General features: G+C 41.4%; 1 protein-coding gene and 1 pseudogene across 2 annotated transcripts; one reads left to right on the top strand and one right to left on the bottom strand.

Moving 5' to 3' along the window:
* Nucleotides 1–209: 209 nt before the first annotated feature.
* Nucleotides 210–1,864, bottom strand: LOC112271653 (annotated as a pseudogene).
* An 861-nt stretch (nucleotides 1,865–2,725) lies between these two features.
* Nucleotides 2,726–9,348, top strand: LOC100822252 (uncharacterized protein KIAA0930 homolog). 2 transcript variants are annotated; one of them, XM_010236312.2, is made up of 11 exons: nucleotides 2,726–2,922; nucleotides 3,320–3,512; nucleotides 3,612–3,668; nucleotides 4,487–4,593; nucleotides 5,079–5,196; nucleotides 5,270–5,344; nucleotides 5,515–5,661; nucleotides 7,578–7,632; nucleotides 7,942–7,980; nucleotides 8,391–8,602; nucleotides 9,016–9,348. In XM_010236312.2, the coding sequence occupies exons 1-11, from the start codon at nucleotides 2,825–2,827 to the stop codon at nucleotides 9,037–9,039; spliced, it is 1,125 nt and encodes a 374-aa protein (XP_010234614.1). In that variant the 5' UTR covers nucleotides 2,726–2,824; the 3' UTR covers nucleotides 9,040–9,348. The 2 variants fall into 2 exon arrangements, with proteins under 2 accessions (XP_010234614.1, XP_003573754.1); XM_003573706.3 differs by having other exon boundaries at nucleotides 2,727–2,922; nucleotides 7,858–7,980.
* Nucleotides 9,349–13,906: the final 4,558 nt, after the last annotated feature.

Raw genomic sequence — 13,906 nt, 5'->3', positions numbered from 1 at the left:
AATAAATACAGTTAGGTGAAATATATGAAGTCACGCTGGTGTAAAGCACTCACATCTCAAAGTTTTTCTTGTCGATTTTTTGGCTTCGTTCTTTTCGGCTTCTAGTACCGGCTTCTCCTAGAAGCTGCCCTCACCCAGCTTCCTAGAAAAGCCGCATCATAGATTTAGCTAGACTTTCAAAATAGTTTAGGCCAAACTAGTTTGGTAGACTAATCAAATTTAGGTGGCGGCTTCTCCGTTAAGCTGGGGGAGGGCAGCTTCTCGGAGAAGCCGGCACAGCAAGCCGAAAAGAACTGGCTCTTTATCTTCTTGAAGACAGTAAGCACTTCTTCATCGGTAATGGTAGAAAACATGTCTTTCTCCACATAGCAAATTAGACAATCACTCATGAATTGGTCACCCATTTTATTATGCAATTTTTTCTTGACAACATTCATAGCTGAAAAGCATCTCTCCACTGATGATGTAGCAACCGGCAATATGAGTACTAACTTCAGAAGTTGATAGACCAAAGGAAAAGTATTATGCTTATTTGTTTGCACCATTAATTTAGCAAGGCCGGCAATACCATCCAAATTGGCAAACCGTTCATCTGCTCTTACATTGTCAATGTAAGTGCGAAGCTCGGGGACAAGATCATCCTTTATTGTTTCTGAACCAAACTCATTGGGATAAAAGTCAGCTAGCTTCACCAAGCTCTCCAAATTAAAAGAAGCAAATGAGTCTTTTGGATTGAAAGAAGCCATGTGACCAAGCAATGCAGAATTTGCCTCACCAAAACGGTCAATAAACTCTTGAAGTTGCCAATCAGTAACAGAATTAAGGCACTCTATTTGGTAGTGCTGGAGGTTTGTCTTATTGGTCTTTTGTCGTGGTTTATGCCAATTGACATATTGCTCATGCATATCTTCATTCTCAATGTGATGTTCTTCACTGAATGTATTTGCCTTCTCTAGAAGTGTGTCCCATCCATCCTCCCGTAGTTCTTGCAGCTCATTCCCGGTTGACTTCACACATGACATGGCATTCAGGATGTCTTGATCCTTCTTTTGTAAAGACTGTGACAAAGTATTTGCACTTCCTAATATATGCAGCATCATGTGCAAATAAAACACAAAATTAAAGGTCTCAAAGTATGCCACAAGACCACGTGCCTAGCTTTTCTTGTCACTCTTTCCTTCCTTCTCAACATATTTCAAAACTGAACCCCAACGCGTGTCACCAGCTCTTTGAAGAGTTTGCTCTTGATTTAACCCTGTGCCAGTGCTAATCCGTCCACTTCCTATGGCTTTTTGTACCTCCTCTCGATGTTTCTCCCTAATCATATCTTTTCTTTTACAAGAAGCTCCAACCACATTAAATAAAAGGGAGATCATATAGAAATCTGCAATATCTTCATGCTTCTTTGCTACTATCACAATAACTAATTGGAGCTGGTGAGCAAAACAATGCACATAATATGCTGATCTGTTTTCTTGCAATATCTTGGCTTTCAAGTCATTGAACTCACCACGCATGTTGCTTGCTCCATCGTAGCATTGGCCTCTGACCTGTTTTATGCTTAAGCCAATATCAGCGAATAATTTTTGGAGAGCATTCTTAAGACATATTGCTGATGTTTTTTTGGAGCATTTCTAATGGCCTTTTGAATAGCATCATTTTGTTTTCCTAAAGTCTGTACCAACTCTCGAAAGTTCCCCTTATTTTTTGACTCTTTTGATTCATCGTGGCCTCAAAAAGTTAATCCTTGCCGTAACAAGTATCTAACTGAATCAATTGAAGCATTAAGCCGAATTCGATTTTGTTTCTTTGTAAAATCAGTTTGCTTATCAAGAGCAGCCTGAATTGATTGATCTTGATTCATCGAAGCATCACATCTTTTTACTGCTACGTTATGAAAGCTGTTAACTTTACCATCACCCACATAGGTGACTAGTCTGTCTTTTTTGTTCCAACCGTTCCAGCCGTTAATTGCAAATGCATCATTCCCCGTCTGCCCCTCGTGTCTCCGGCACTTCCGCGCAAAGACCGACCGTGCTTGGAGTGGCTGTGAATGACGTGTGTACCCCACGAAAACAGCTTTAGCGCGCGTCATCAACGTGGATCCGATCCAGACTTGCGACACAAAAGAATTCACACCAAGCAATTGCACCGTAAGTGCATGTTTATGCCATGGAAAAAGACCATGCCACTGATTACCCGTCGGTCTAGTTCATACGGGATTACCGAATTAGGTAATGCCAGGCGTGGTGGGTGCTGTCAAGAAAAAGGTAATGCCTGCATAGGCCCGCTGTGTCAGCCCACAGCACAGTAACTAGCTAGGCCCTATAACCAGCGGGGAAAGGTGAGATGGACCGACAAGCTCGATTAGAAAAACATTAACCAAAGTGGCTCCACGCGCATGTTACAACACCAGCTCGTTACAAACAAGACCAAGAAAAAAACAACAACACGTAAGCTCATCCAAGACATGTTACAACATGTCACCTGCAAAAAAAAAATGTCACCTGCGATTTGTCACTGCCAGCCACAAAAGTAATTTACTCTGTTTTATGGAGTAAGAACAAGGTACAGGCCTTCTGCCTTGTGGTAAAAAAAAGGTACAGGCCTTCTGCAGCGGCAAATTTTGACCATAATGGGCCAAATGGGCACAGAAGCCCAGCCCATGCCAGAGAGCCGACGCGAGGGGATCTTCTTCCGGCCCATCCATTGGAATCCCATCACTCTCCGCTAGTTTCCCTTCCCAGGCCGGCTGCTGAGCTGGGCAACCGCTGTGCCGTGCCGTGCGGTTGCTTCCCACGCGCGTCGCCTCCGATCCCCATCCATGGCGGCGCCGCCTTCTACCTCCTCCTCGCCGTCCGGGGAGATCGCCGTCGAGAGGTCACCATCCAGCTTCGGTGGCGGCGACGCGGCGCCCTCTAGGTATGTCCCCACCCTCTTCCTCTTCCATGTAGTGGAATCTCGCGCCTGTCTCTCGATTGCTCCCACACCTGAGCAAAATTAGCAATAACTGTCCCTCAGTAACTCTGCTTTCAACTGCTGTCTTCAATTTAGGCTTAGCAGGTGCAATTCCATCTTAGATAAGCGAAAATCAGAGAGGCTAAGCTGACAATTTAAGAGTTAAGATGTGGAATTCGACCGGAGCATAGCTTCGTTGAACGCTGTGGTTCAGTTGACTTCTCAAAATATGGTTGTATCCTGCATTAGCTGTTTTGCAATGCTAATGCCATCATCCAGATTTATGAGGGCATCAGTTTAGTGTACCTATATGTTTCAGAGGGTATCCAATCTGAGGAGGTCTGCCTGTTTCTGTTTTCAGGCTCGAATTGCTTAGCATGGTGAAGAAACACTCGCATTTGATTGGATGGACGGTCGTTGAGGCTGAAGATGATGCATCCGATGTGGAAATGGACGATAAATTCTGGCATGAAATGCTTGATCTTTTCTTTGTGCGTGGTAGGGTGTCAAAGAGCAGAGAAGAGGACGACCTCGTCTTCTTTGTCAATAGCATGGTACTCTTGGTCCTGCTCATTTCCCTTATATTTGCCTGTCAAGTCTCTATTGTATGCAAAATGCATCTCACCCTTTGATGGTACTGGGTGTTAATGCAGAAAACACATGGTTTCGAAGATCCACCTCCATTTTTTGTGCGGAGATGGGCTCCTAAGGTAAATGAAGTTACACTAAATTTTCTTTACTACAGATCAGCTAGTGCATTGTGAGGCTTTCTTCATACTAGATTATAGTAAAATTTATACATTACACATTCTTTTGGCACTCCTTTTTTTGCATTTATATGACTGTACTGTTATTCAGTTGTAACCATAACAAAGTGTGCTTTTTATTCTGTTCTGAAGTTTTTGCACTGAATATTGGAACATGTGCTCTGTTATCCATAATGTTTCTCGTCTTCATTTTATTTAGCTGATGCAGCGTTTTTAGTTGTTTTCTTGCACTGACATGATAAATCATTGTGTGGAATAACTAAATGTGTACTATTACCCAGATAAGCCAATACCTTTCGCTCTTACTGTTGAAGCGGACTTGTTTTGACAGAAAAACATACATGTTATTCGAGTAACCCTCTGTGTATGGGAAGCTTATTCAATTCGTTTTTGTTCTTAACTTCTGTAGGAGATGGTACACACTTTGCGTGCATAACTATATGAACATGCAGTACTGCATCTTTTATATTTGTGAGTTGCATGACAACAATGTCAGAACCTATTGCGGTTTATGCTATGTATGTTTAACATTTATGAATGCTAGTTATGTTTATAATTCTGTATTCATGAATAAATGAATATACAGTACTGCAAAGTTTATGCTTATGAGGTGTAATTTGTAAGACAACTGTCAGTGCCCAAATCCTAACCATAGTTTCTTTATTTCTTATTTGTTTAACATAGTGTTGGAGAATCTCTGATAAGAAAAATAACTTTGTGTTGAGTTTAGTGGGCTAATATGTTCCTTTTGCAATTACCAGCTTGAAAAGCTCATCAATGTTAGTGCGTCTGAGATTGATTGGGAACGTTCCTTCTATTTGAATTTAGTCGCTCACACATCATATACTGTCACAGTTGCAATATGCAGGTATGTTTCTCTAACATTTTTGCTAAGAGTTTACAAGTTTTGTATACTCTGAGCAATTGGTTGTAATATGTATATGAACAACTAAAAACCTTCTTTTTGGGGTGATCTAATGAGGTAAATGTTCTGGTATTAATACAGCACTTCTGGCATGTTAGCCAGTAAAAACCTTTGGAGATTTCGCTTCCTGGTTTCTTATCCTTTGTTGATTACTCTGTTATTCAAGTTAGGGTCGACACTATTATGATTATTATCTCTTCAGAGAAGTGGTTGAGAAATGAGAAATGTGTTTGCTTTAGTGGTACATTCACAGTTTGCTCATTAGCTGACTGAATAATTTAGCATACCTTTGCGCTGGAATGTTAGGGGTCTCACGAATTTTAGGGCCAGTAGTCTCTACTGTCGTTATATAATGCAAAGCAAAACCAACTTTACCTCATTAAATATATTGTGGCCAGTTATCTGCTTCTTATAATCTACTTCCGCAGCATTGGGGATCTTCGCAATCGTGCAGAGAAAAGCAAGCGGTTGCCTCCAGTTTATAAGGTTTCCAAAACTGTATATGCATCCCCTACCCGTGTAAATTTCCGACTTGATCGAAGGAAGGTAATTTTTTCTGGTATAATCTTTGAAAGAAACAACCTTTTAGTATAAATAATCTTTCATATCTTGTTGACAGGCTGTAGAAACAGTACCTGCATATCCCAACATTTGTTTCTCAGTTGATGACTTCGATGACCCTTTTGATGCTGTGGTGAGTTCTTATTCCTAAATATATGATAATGTCTTCTGGCAATACTTCACAAATGTTGTAGATACTTATGGTTGTACCTCTGATGCCACATAGTATTTCCTTAGATGCCTTTTACCATGTACCTTCTAAGTTGACCCTAAATAGTAAAATGAGTTTCTAAATTGGAGCAGGTTTTATCAGATCCTGAACACTGCTATTGTGTGATTCTGAATGCGCATGATGGGGCAGCCTTTCCTGAAGAAACTAAGTCAAAAAATGACAGTTCAAATATACAATGCGGAGCAAACTCCGGGAGCAACCAAGTGAACCCACCAAAGGTTTACTCTCCATATGAAAGATTTATTTGCAACAATTTTTCATTCACTACTTTAGATCATCCTTTTCAACAATTGTCTCCGCTCTGTTGCCCGAAACAGCTCACCGGTCTGCCAGTCCTCACCCCCTTCCCTCTGTCTCTCCTCTGTCCTTCCTCTGTTTCTCCAACCTTTTGCATCAGTGGTTGTTCCGCCACGTGGTAGTGGGTCGAGCATGTGGGAGGTGAGGAAGATGCTTTCATTTACTAGGGATATGGAGTAGGTGACTGCTGTTCTTGTTGCAAGGAGGAGTGGATAGTATTATCCGGCTGAACTTGACAGTGCAGATCGAGGCCAGTGGCAGAGAAAATCAGAAAAACAAGCAGGATAGCCTTGTAAGAGCAAGTTGATGTTTATTGTTTGTCGTTATGTTAGCTGATGGTGGTGGTGGCTGTGTTGTGGGAGCTGGAGTGGTGGGCGCAGATGAAAAGGATGATGACAGTGGCGACCGGCAAGGAAGTGGATGGCAGTGACGATCACCCAGCTGGGTTGGCTTGGTCGCCGGTTGGAGTCAGGCACAAATCGTTCTTTGTGGTGTGTGGTGTAGAGAGAATAAATGAGGAGACGGCTTAGGTGTGAATGCCAGGTGGTTCCAAACGATGTCCACACTACGTCCATGTGGAAAACTGCTAACACTGTTCGTGTGCAAGTATGAAAACAACGACGATACTGCCTCAGGGTTAAGTAGACAGAATTGAGATATTTGGGTAGTCGTTATTAGACGATATTCTGGCGGTCAATTGGTCTTTTCCTGTTTTTATAGAGTGCTAATGCTGTCCAAGTGTCCATTTTACTAAAACCCTTTTTCCCTCTATTTGGAAATATAAATTTATCGAGCCTCACAGTTAAATATCTGCAATTTTAATTATGTCGATAAGATTATACTCCCTCCGTCCCATATTAAGTCACTTTCTATTACATGTATCTAGACACTTTTTAGATATAGATACATCCATATTTGGGCAAATTTGAGTCACTTAATATGGGACGGAGGGAGTATGATATTGATCTGAGGAATATGTATTACTCCCTCCGATCCATAATAACTGTCGCTGATTTAGTACAAAGTATTAAAGTTTGTTGAACCTACAGTAGTTTCTTGTTTTTAGTGGTGTTTTTTGTGTGGGGTGTTTTCAGTGGTGGGTAAATGCCAAATTTGTCATGTATGTGAAACTCTGAGATAAGTTGCATATCAAGATTTCGTAAATGCACCAATGCCATGATTGCCTCATTGGTGCATTTACCCAAGTCCCTTTTGTCTGCGGACTGGAGAATGTGCAAACAGCTTCGGCACTTCTTTTCATTAAAGAGGAGAAGAAACATATATACAAATTTAGTGGCAGGGCAAAACAAGTGGCCACTTTCTCCGCATGCACATAAACACAAACCAAACAAGTAACAATACAGCAACACTAAGAAAAGACCTAGTCTACTTCTCCTGGCTGTTGTAGCAACCCAGAATGACCTATCTCCACCAAACTGCCTGCACTTTTATGGTGTTTTGTTAGCACTGAATTCTGTTAAAGATGGAGTTTTTCTGATGCTGCGGAGGGCTTGCAGGTGGACACTTCTTTCTGTCTGCCCCTTCATTTTTTTTAGTTTTGTTAATCTATAATTCTAAATTTAAACTACTCTTAGCACACACACATTACTTTCTCCTTTAAATCGATATACTTCAGAATCAATCTGCTTCTGGGAGATCTGACTATTAGTATTTGCCAGCCACTCTTTTTAGAAGAAATCTTAAGCCATGCTGTACCTTCTCAAAATCCGCTTTACGCTATGCATTCAAATTAAACTAGTATATTTCTCATCTTTTTTTCAAAAACAATCCTGGCTTTCATGCTTATTTGTGGAGCTTACTATGATTGCCTTTGCAGAGAACTCTCTTCTCAGGCTATGTCAGCTACCAAAATGTCCGTGAAGCTTATGATGGTGAGTCTTCCATCTGTTTACTTTATTTACACAGCAGCTATTGGGCTCATGGTCCTATTATCTAGCGTTATATCTGCAAGTGTTATTTACATAGTATTCCAATACTGCCATGGCAAAGCAATATTACACAGTATCCTGATAACCCTTGTTAGATGGGTGATGGACACCTAACGTCTTTTCCAACTGGATATTATCTCCGAATATCTACTTCTCCTAATGTTATAGCTGGCAAATCCAAATTTGGGAGCTTCCTATCACTTGGGCAAGACAATACTAAACCTGATAAACTTTTTATGCGGGGCCCTGAAGGACGTGGTGAAGTTGAAGTTGCTGTTTCTGGGATTGCAGGTCTGTTATGTTATCCTTAGAGTGCTACTTTTATGTCTGGATATTTCACAAGCATTTTAATGATCCTATTGTAGTATTGTTACATGTTCTATTTATACTGTTTGATTTGAAAGAGTATCTCAGGTAAGCCAACGAGTGCATCTAACTCTGCTAATATCTGGCCCATCACTCCATTGATATATTATTTGCTCAGTATTTTGTTTGCAAACTGGACAACTTTTAACTCGTATCACATATTTCCATTTCGAATGATGAGAAACTACACATTCAGAAAGCTGTAACGGAGATAATTGATAATCTACAGGATATTAGTTCCCTTACAGAACCCTCAAAGTTGCTGTCCACTTTCTCTGAAACTGCAGTACATGTTGTTGACTTCTCAAACTGAAAATGATTGTTGTTTTAATTAGATCAGAGCCATGAGAGATCGAAGAAAGATCCAGGAGACAATTTCCGAGTCCTTGTTCATAGGGCGGCTTCTGCTGCATCAAAGCTAGCAAAGCATGCCTATGAAGCTGCATCTGCCAACAAACGATTGGATGATGAGCTTCTGCCACTGAAGTGTTGCTTGATGTCAGTTTCTCTTCCCTGGGACTATATCGCTCACGACCTGTTGCACAAGGTGAGGTCCTTGCATACATCATTACTCCTGAATAATGGGAAGTTGTGTTGATTTTCATAATTGGTTGGAAATAGTTTTACTTCTTTGCTTAATTAAGCATATTGCATTTTATGTTGTGACAACCATAACCTGTTCAAACAGTGTGCTTAACGGAATTAATTTACTTTTTTCATGTTATTGATGCAATTAAGCTTTCAAAACAACTGTTGTATACGTAAAAACTGACATGGCAGCCTTGGTGCCTCACATGCAGACATAGGTTGTATTAGCATCTGATTGAACGACTAGTGTATTAGTTTCTGCTCATATTGCATTGGATCTAATTTGCTCAAATAACTGTTAAGGTCAAATAAGATTCAGATTTTGAAACATGAGATTTGCTGCAGACCTGACAGATTTTGCTAATGCACCAGGAAACGCCTCCACTGGACTTCTGAAACTACCATTCCATTGGTCTGCTTTCATAATGATCGTGCAAAGTTTGTGGCTGGGTATCAGATGCTAGCAGAGGGAAGCTGAGTTATGATGTATATGTGTACTTTAATAGACCAAAAACCTGTAGAGTTTGCACTTCCCTGTGTGCAGATCTAGTAGAGCTAGGGAATGTAAATATACTAGATGCGGCGGTGCACCCCTGACGCAAGCTCCTTGTCTTCTCCTGGATTTGTTGGACCCCATCGTTACCAAAGTATTAGCGTTCTAAATATAAAAGTGACTGTTGGATTTCCATTAACCAAAATCCAAAACGAGCTCCTCGCCTGTCATATGGCCTTTATTTTCAAAGTAGTAAAGAGAGATGACTACAATCAGCTACCGTTAACAATTTATCCTTGATAAGTAGCCTAAAATATATAGGAAGTGTTCATCTCAAATAGCCTGCAATTACTGCGTGCAGAAAGGGCATAACTATTTTTTTTAGGGAAAGCCATCATGGCTACTTTATTGATTAGTGAATAAACTTACATCATCCACTAACAAATGACTAATAAAATCTGGTGGATCATCCAGCCAAACAATTCGCTGAGATCCCATTGCATGACTAGTTAGAGTATGAGCCACATCATTGCTCGTTCTAGGGGAATGCTCAAAAACAACATGAGTAAAACCACGAGTTAAAAGAGTACTCTCTTCGTACCGAAATTCTTGTCGCAAGGCATTCAGAAAGACCATTTTACAAAAATGTCCTCAGATTTACAATAATTACAGGTCCACTAATATTAACAATTTGAAATTCAAATCTCCACCATCTCCTCTCCAGGTCGCTTCCGCCTCCTCCTCCTCTCTCCTCTCTCCAGGCGCAGGTCGCCTCCCCCTTCATCTCTCCTCTCTCCAGGCGCAGGTCCCCTCCCCCTCCCCCTCTCCTCTCTCCAGGCGCAGATCCCCTCCCCCTCCCCATCTCCAGTTCGCCTCCTTCCTCTCTCCAGCCCTGCGCCTTCCTTTCTCCAGACTCCAGCTTTGAACTCCAGAAAGCAGCAAGATGCACACACCAGATTTTAACTTCAGCCCTCCTGAAGATGATGCTAGAGCAGCAGGTAACTGATCAGTGCCTTTGCAACTCCTGCAACAGAACAAGCCAAAATTAGATTGAGTATCCCTACAGATTTTTGTACTCTTGTTCGGCAAAATACTCCAAATACAGAACAAAGAATGTGCAGAATAGGTGTTCTTGTTCAGAATATATAGTTGTAACCATCACATGCTTAAATTGTTGAGAACATTGCATTTTCATTAAATAAAGAACACATCATGTTGAGATCACATCATGCTCCGTACTCCATGCATTTGGTTCAGAATTGTCTATGTGCAGAATAGAGCATGCACACACAGTTTCAGAATTGATAACACATCATGTTCAGTACCCCATGCATTTGGTTCAGATTTGTCTATGTGCAGAGTCTATGGTTTAGTAGCCATTACTCACATAAATCAGACTAGAGCAGTTGTATGTGTGGATTTAAATCTCTAATCTCATAAATCGCTCAAATCACAGGAGCAACAACCACAAGTTAAACTTACAGTGGTCATCCGACAGGAGCAAGATGCCGTCGTACGCCGCCGTCACCTCTTGCCTGCCGTCGCCCGCAGACGAGCTGCCGCCCGGCATCTCCATCGCCCCCCTGCAGGCATCTCGGCCCCTGCCTTCACGGGCTCATCCGCCACACCCTATCTCCGGCAGAGCTCTGCCTCTGCCTTTGCTTGGCGTGCCGCAATCTTCCATCTGTGGCAGAGCTCCACCTCTGCCTTCGCTTGGCCTACCGCCATCCCCCATCTGCAACAGAGACAAGTAGAAAAAGAAAGAAGTGGAGGAACAAGAAGTGAAGCAATGGAGGAAGAAACTGTACATGAAGCAGATTTTCAAGCAGATGCTCAGCAAGAACAACAAGTAGATGTGCAAGTCAATGAACATATAGCTCAGCAAGAACAACAAGTGGATGTGCAAGTCAATGAACATATAGTTCAGCAAGAACAACAAGTGGATGAGCAAGTTAATGAAGATATAACTCAGCAAGAACAACAAGTGGATGAGCAAGTTAATGAAGATATAACTGAGTAAGAACATCAAGTGGATGAGCAAGTCAATGAAGATATAACTCAGCAAAACATCAAGTAGATGAAGATATGCCCATAGAAGATGCAGATGTTGAAGAAGCAGGTAACTCAAATAAACTGTTGTTTCTTAACCATCACATGTTTGTGCATGGAGTACTATAGATTTGTTTCTTAAAGCTGAAAATGTAGGAGTAAATCACAACATGTACATGTTCAAAACAGCACGTACCATGAGTAACCACTACGGCAAGTTCTCCATGTATAGACATCAAATTAACACATGCATGTTTTCTTAAATGGAGTACAATACTGAAAATAGAGTTGTTATATGGAGAATAACTTATCTTTCAGTATTTTGCAGGTGCTCAACAACAACGACGAAGGGACCTGCCAAATGAACACAGATTTGGTGCTTATATTGCATTGAAGGCACTAAGCATAAATGGACAGATACTATTGAAGGACAAGGTGCATGTTGCCAATCTTTTGGATACAACTGTTAGAACGGTGGAGAGAATATGGAAACTCGCACACGAGTAGATTGCACAAGGCCTACCTCTTGACCTTTCTAACAAAAAAAGGGTAGAGTAGGCTGCAAGTGAGCTGATCTCTCTCTAGGATTGCTACAATACCGCTAAACAGAAGGAGAACAGTAAGAGCACTAGCTAGAGCTCTGAGTGTTAGTTGTACAACGCTGCACAGAAGGTTCCAATGGGGAGATATAAAGCGATGCACTAGCACCTTAAAGCCCACACTTAAGCCATCAAACAGAATATCAAGATTGAAATTCTGCGTTTCCATGTTGGATGAAGAAACACTAGGAAATGCAAGGCCAACCTTTAAAGATATGACCAACATAGTGCATATTGATGAAAAGTGGTTTGATATGACTAAGAAGAAAGCCACCTATTACCTCTACCCTTTAGAAACATGCCCCTTGCGCACTGTTCATAATAAGAACAGCATTGGGAAAGTGATGTTTCTAACGGCAGTGGCAAGACCTAGGTATGACGAAAATGGTTCTATAATCTTTGATGGCAAAATAGGGGTGTGGCCACTTGTGAAGGAAACTCCAGTAGCTAGGAGTAGTCAGAATAGAGAGAGGGGGACATTAGAAATTAAGTCAATTAATGTGAACCGGGAAGTCATGAGGCAGTTTATGTGTGGTAAAGTTGTTCTAGCTATACAGGACATGTGGCCTGATGAAGATATTGGGAGAACAGTTTTTATACAGCAGGACAATGCAAGAACTCATGTGCTACCTAATGATGAAGCTTTCCTACAAGTTGTAGCAAAAACTGACCTAGACATTCAATTGATGCAGTAGTCGACAAACTCTCCGGATATGAATGTGCTAGACTTAGGATTCTTCAGATCTATTCAATCCTTAACAGATTGCAGAGTACCTACAACTATTAAGGAACTCATAGAAAATGTGGAGGAAGAATTTGATAATTATGACGCGAACAAGTTAGCTAGAGTTTTCATAACACTACAATCATGCATGCTAGAGGTTATGAAAGAAGGTGGTGGCAATGGATACAAGATGCAGCACCTCAACAAGGATAGAATGAAGAGGGAAGGAAACTTATCTGCTTCTCTAGATTGTGACGCTGAACTGTACCAGAACACTTTAGCACTGTTCAACCAATGATGAGAAGAGAGATGAGATGAGAAGCTGCTGGACTTAATGATGAGAAGAGTAGATATGGTTCAGTTAATGATGAGATGAGACACCACTTGTATTGTTATTTTCATATGATCTTGTCATATGTACTGCTATTTCCATATGATCCATGTGCATGGCAGATTCAGAAGAGAATGCGAGAAGAGAAGAGATTAAGAGAGAAGAGGAGAGAGAAGAGAGTATAAGAAGAGAAGAGAGAAGAGAGATTGAGAGGAGAGAAGAGGAGAGAGAATTATGATACAGTACAATATAGGTCTTGTATGCAAAGGAGCTCTAACAGACAAGAAAAGATCATGGAGTACTACTCATGCTAATCTAGACAAGGACATCATGGTATACAAAGACAAGAACACTGTATAGATCTTGTATGCAAAAAAAATGCCATTCACATCATGGCCCTCAATCAGACAAGTTCAGGTTTAATTAAGCATGTATGGAGACAAAACATGTGTAGAGACAAAACTAAACATCATGGTATACCGAGTAAAAATCAGAAGAACATCATGCTTATCTACTCCACTCACATCAAACAAGATCGGAGAGCATAGCAAAAACAGAAACAAGACAGAGTATCTGAAAAAAAATACTCCATCTGTAGTCATGCAAAATCAACACATGACCAAGGAGTACTTAATCTAAGTGTACAGTACTCCTACTCGAACAAGAACAAGAGCATAGTACAGCTAAACAAGAACAGAGCCATCGCAAAAAAAAAGAACAATAACAGAGCACAATACACCTTGAGCCACTCCTCCTCGTCGTCGTGGCCGCCTTGAGGAGCTGCTCGTCGTCTCCGCCGCCTTGAGGAGCTGCTCCTACTCGTCGCCAAGAATAAAACATCAATCTACCGCCGTCGCCGCAACATGACTACAGCTAGCCAACCGAACAGAGAAACGGAGTAAAAAACCTAACCTGAGTACTCCTCGTCGCGCCGCCGTGAGTAGTGGCTGCTGCTCCAAGTCGCGTCGCCGTGAGGAGCAGCTGCTCCTCCCCTTCTATCGCTACTGTTGCTCCTCCTCGGGCTGTGGCGGCGGGCCACCGGATCTGGCCTCGGAAACACCGGATCC

This window comes from Brachypodium distachyon, chromosome 3, assembly GCF_000005505.3.
Source record: "Brachypodium distachyon strain Bd21 chromosome 3, Brachypodium_distachyon_v3.0, whole genome shotgun sequence".
Classification (NCBI taxonomy): Eukaryota; Viridiplantae; Streptophyta; class Magnoliopsida; order Poales; family Poaceae; genus Brachypodium; species Brachypodium distachyon.
This window is presented reverse-complemented; position numbering and strand designations above follow the sequence as displayed.

Excerpts from the sequence above, each read along its gene's own strand:
- LOC100822252 (XM_003573706.3), top strand. The coding sequence starts at position 2,825 with ATGGCGGCGCCGCCTTCTACCTCCTCCTCGCCGTCCGGGGAGATCGCC. Across the intron at positions 5,345-5,514 it reads ATGACCCTTTTGATGCTGTG|GTTTTATCAGATCCTGAACA; the intron begins GTGAGTTCTTAT and ends AAATTGGAGCAG. Across the intron at positions 8,603-9,015 it reads CTCACGACCTGTTGCACAAG|GAAACGCCTCCACTGGACTT; the intron begins GTGAGGTCCTTG and ends CTAATGCACCAG.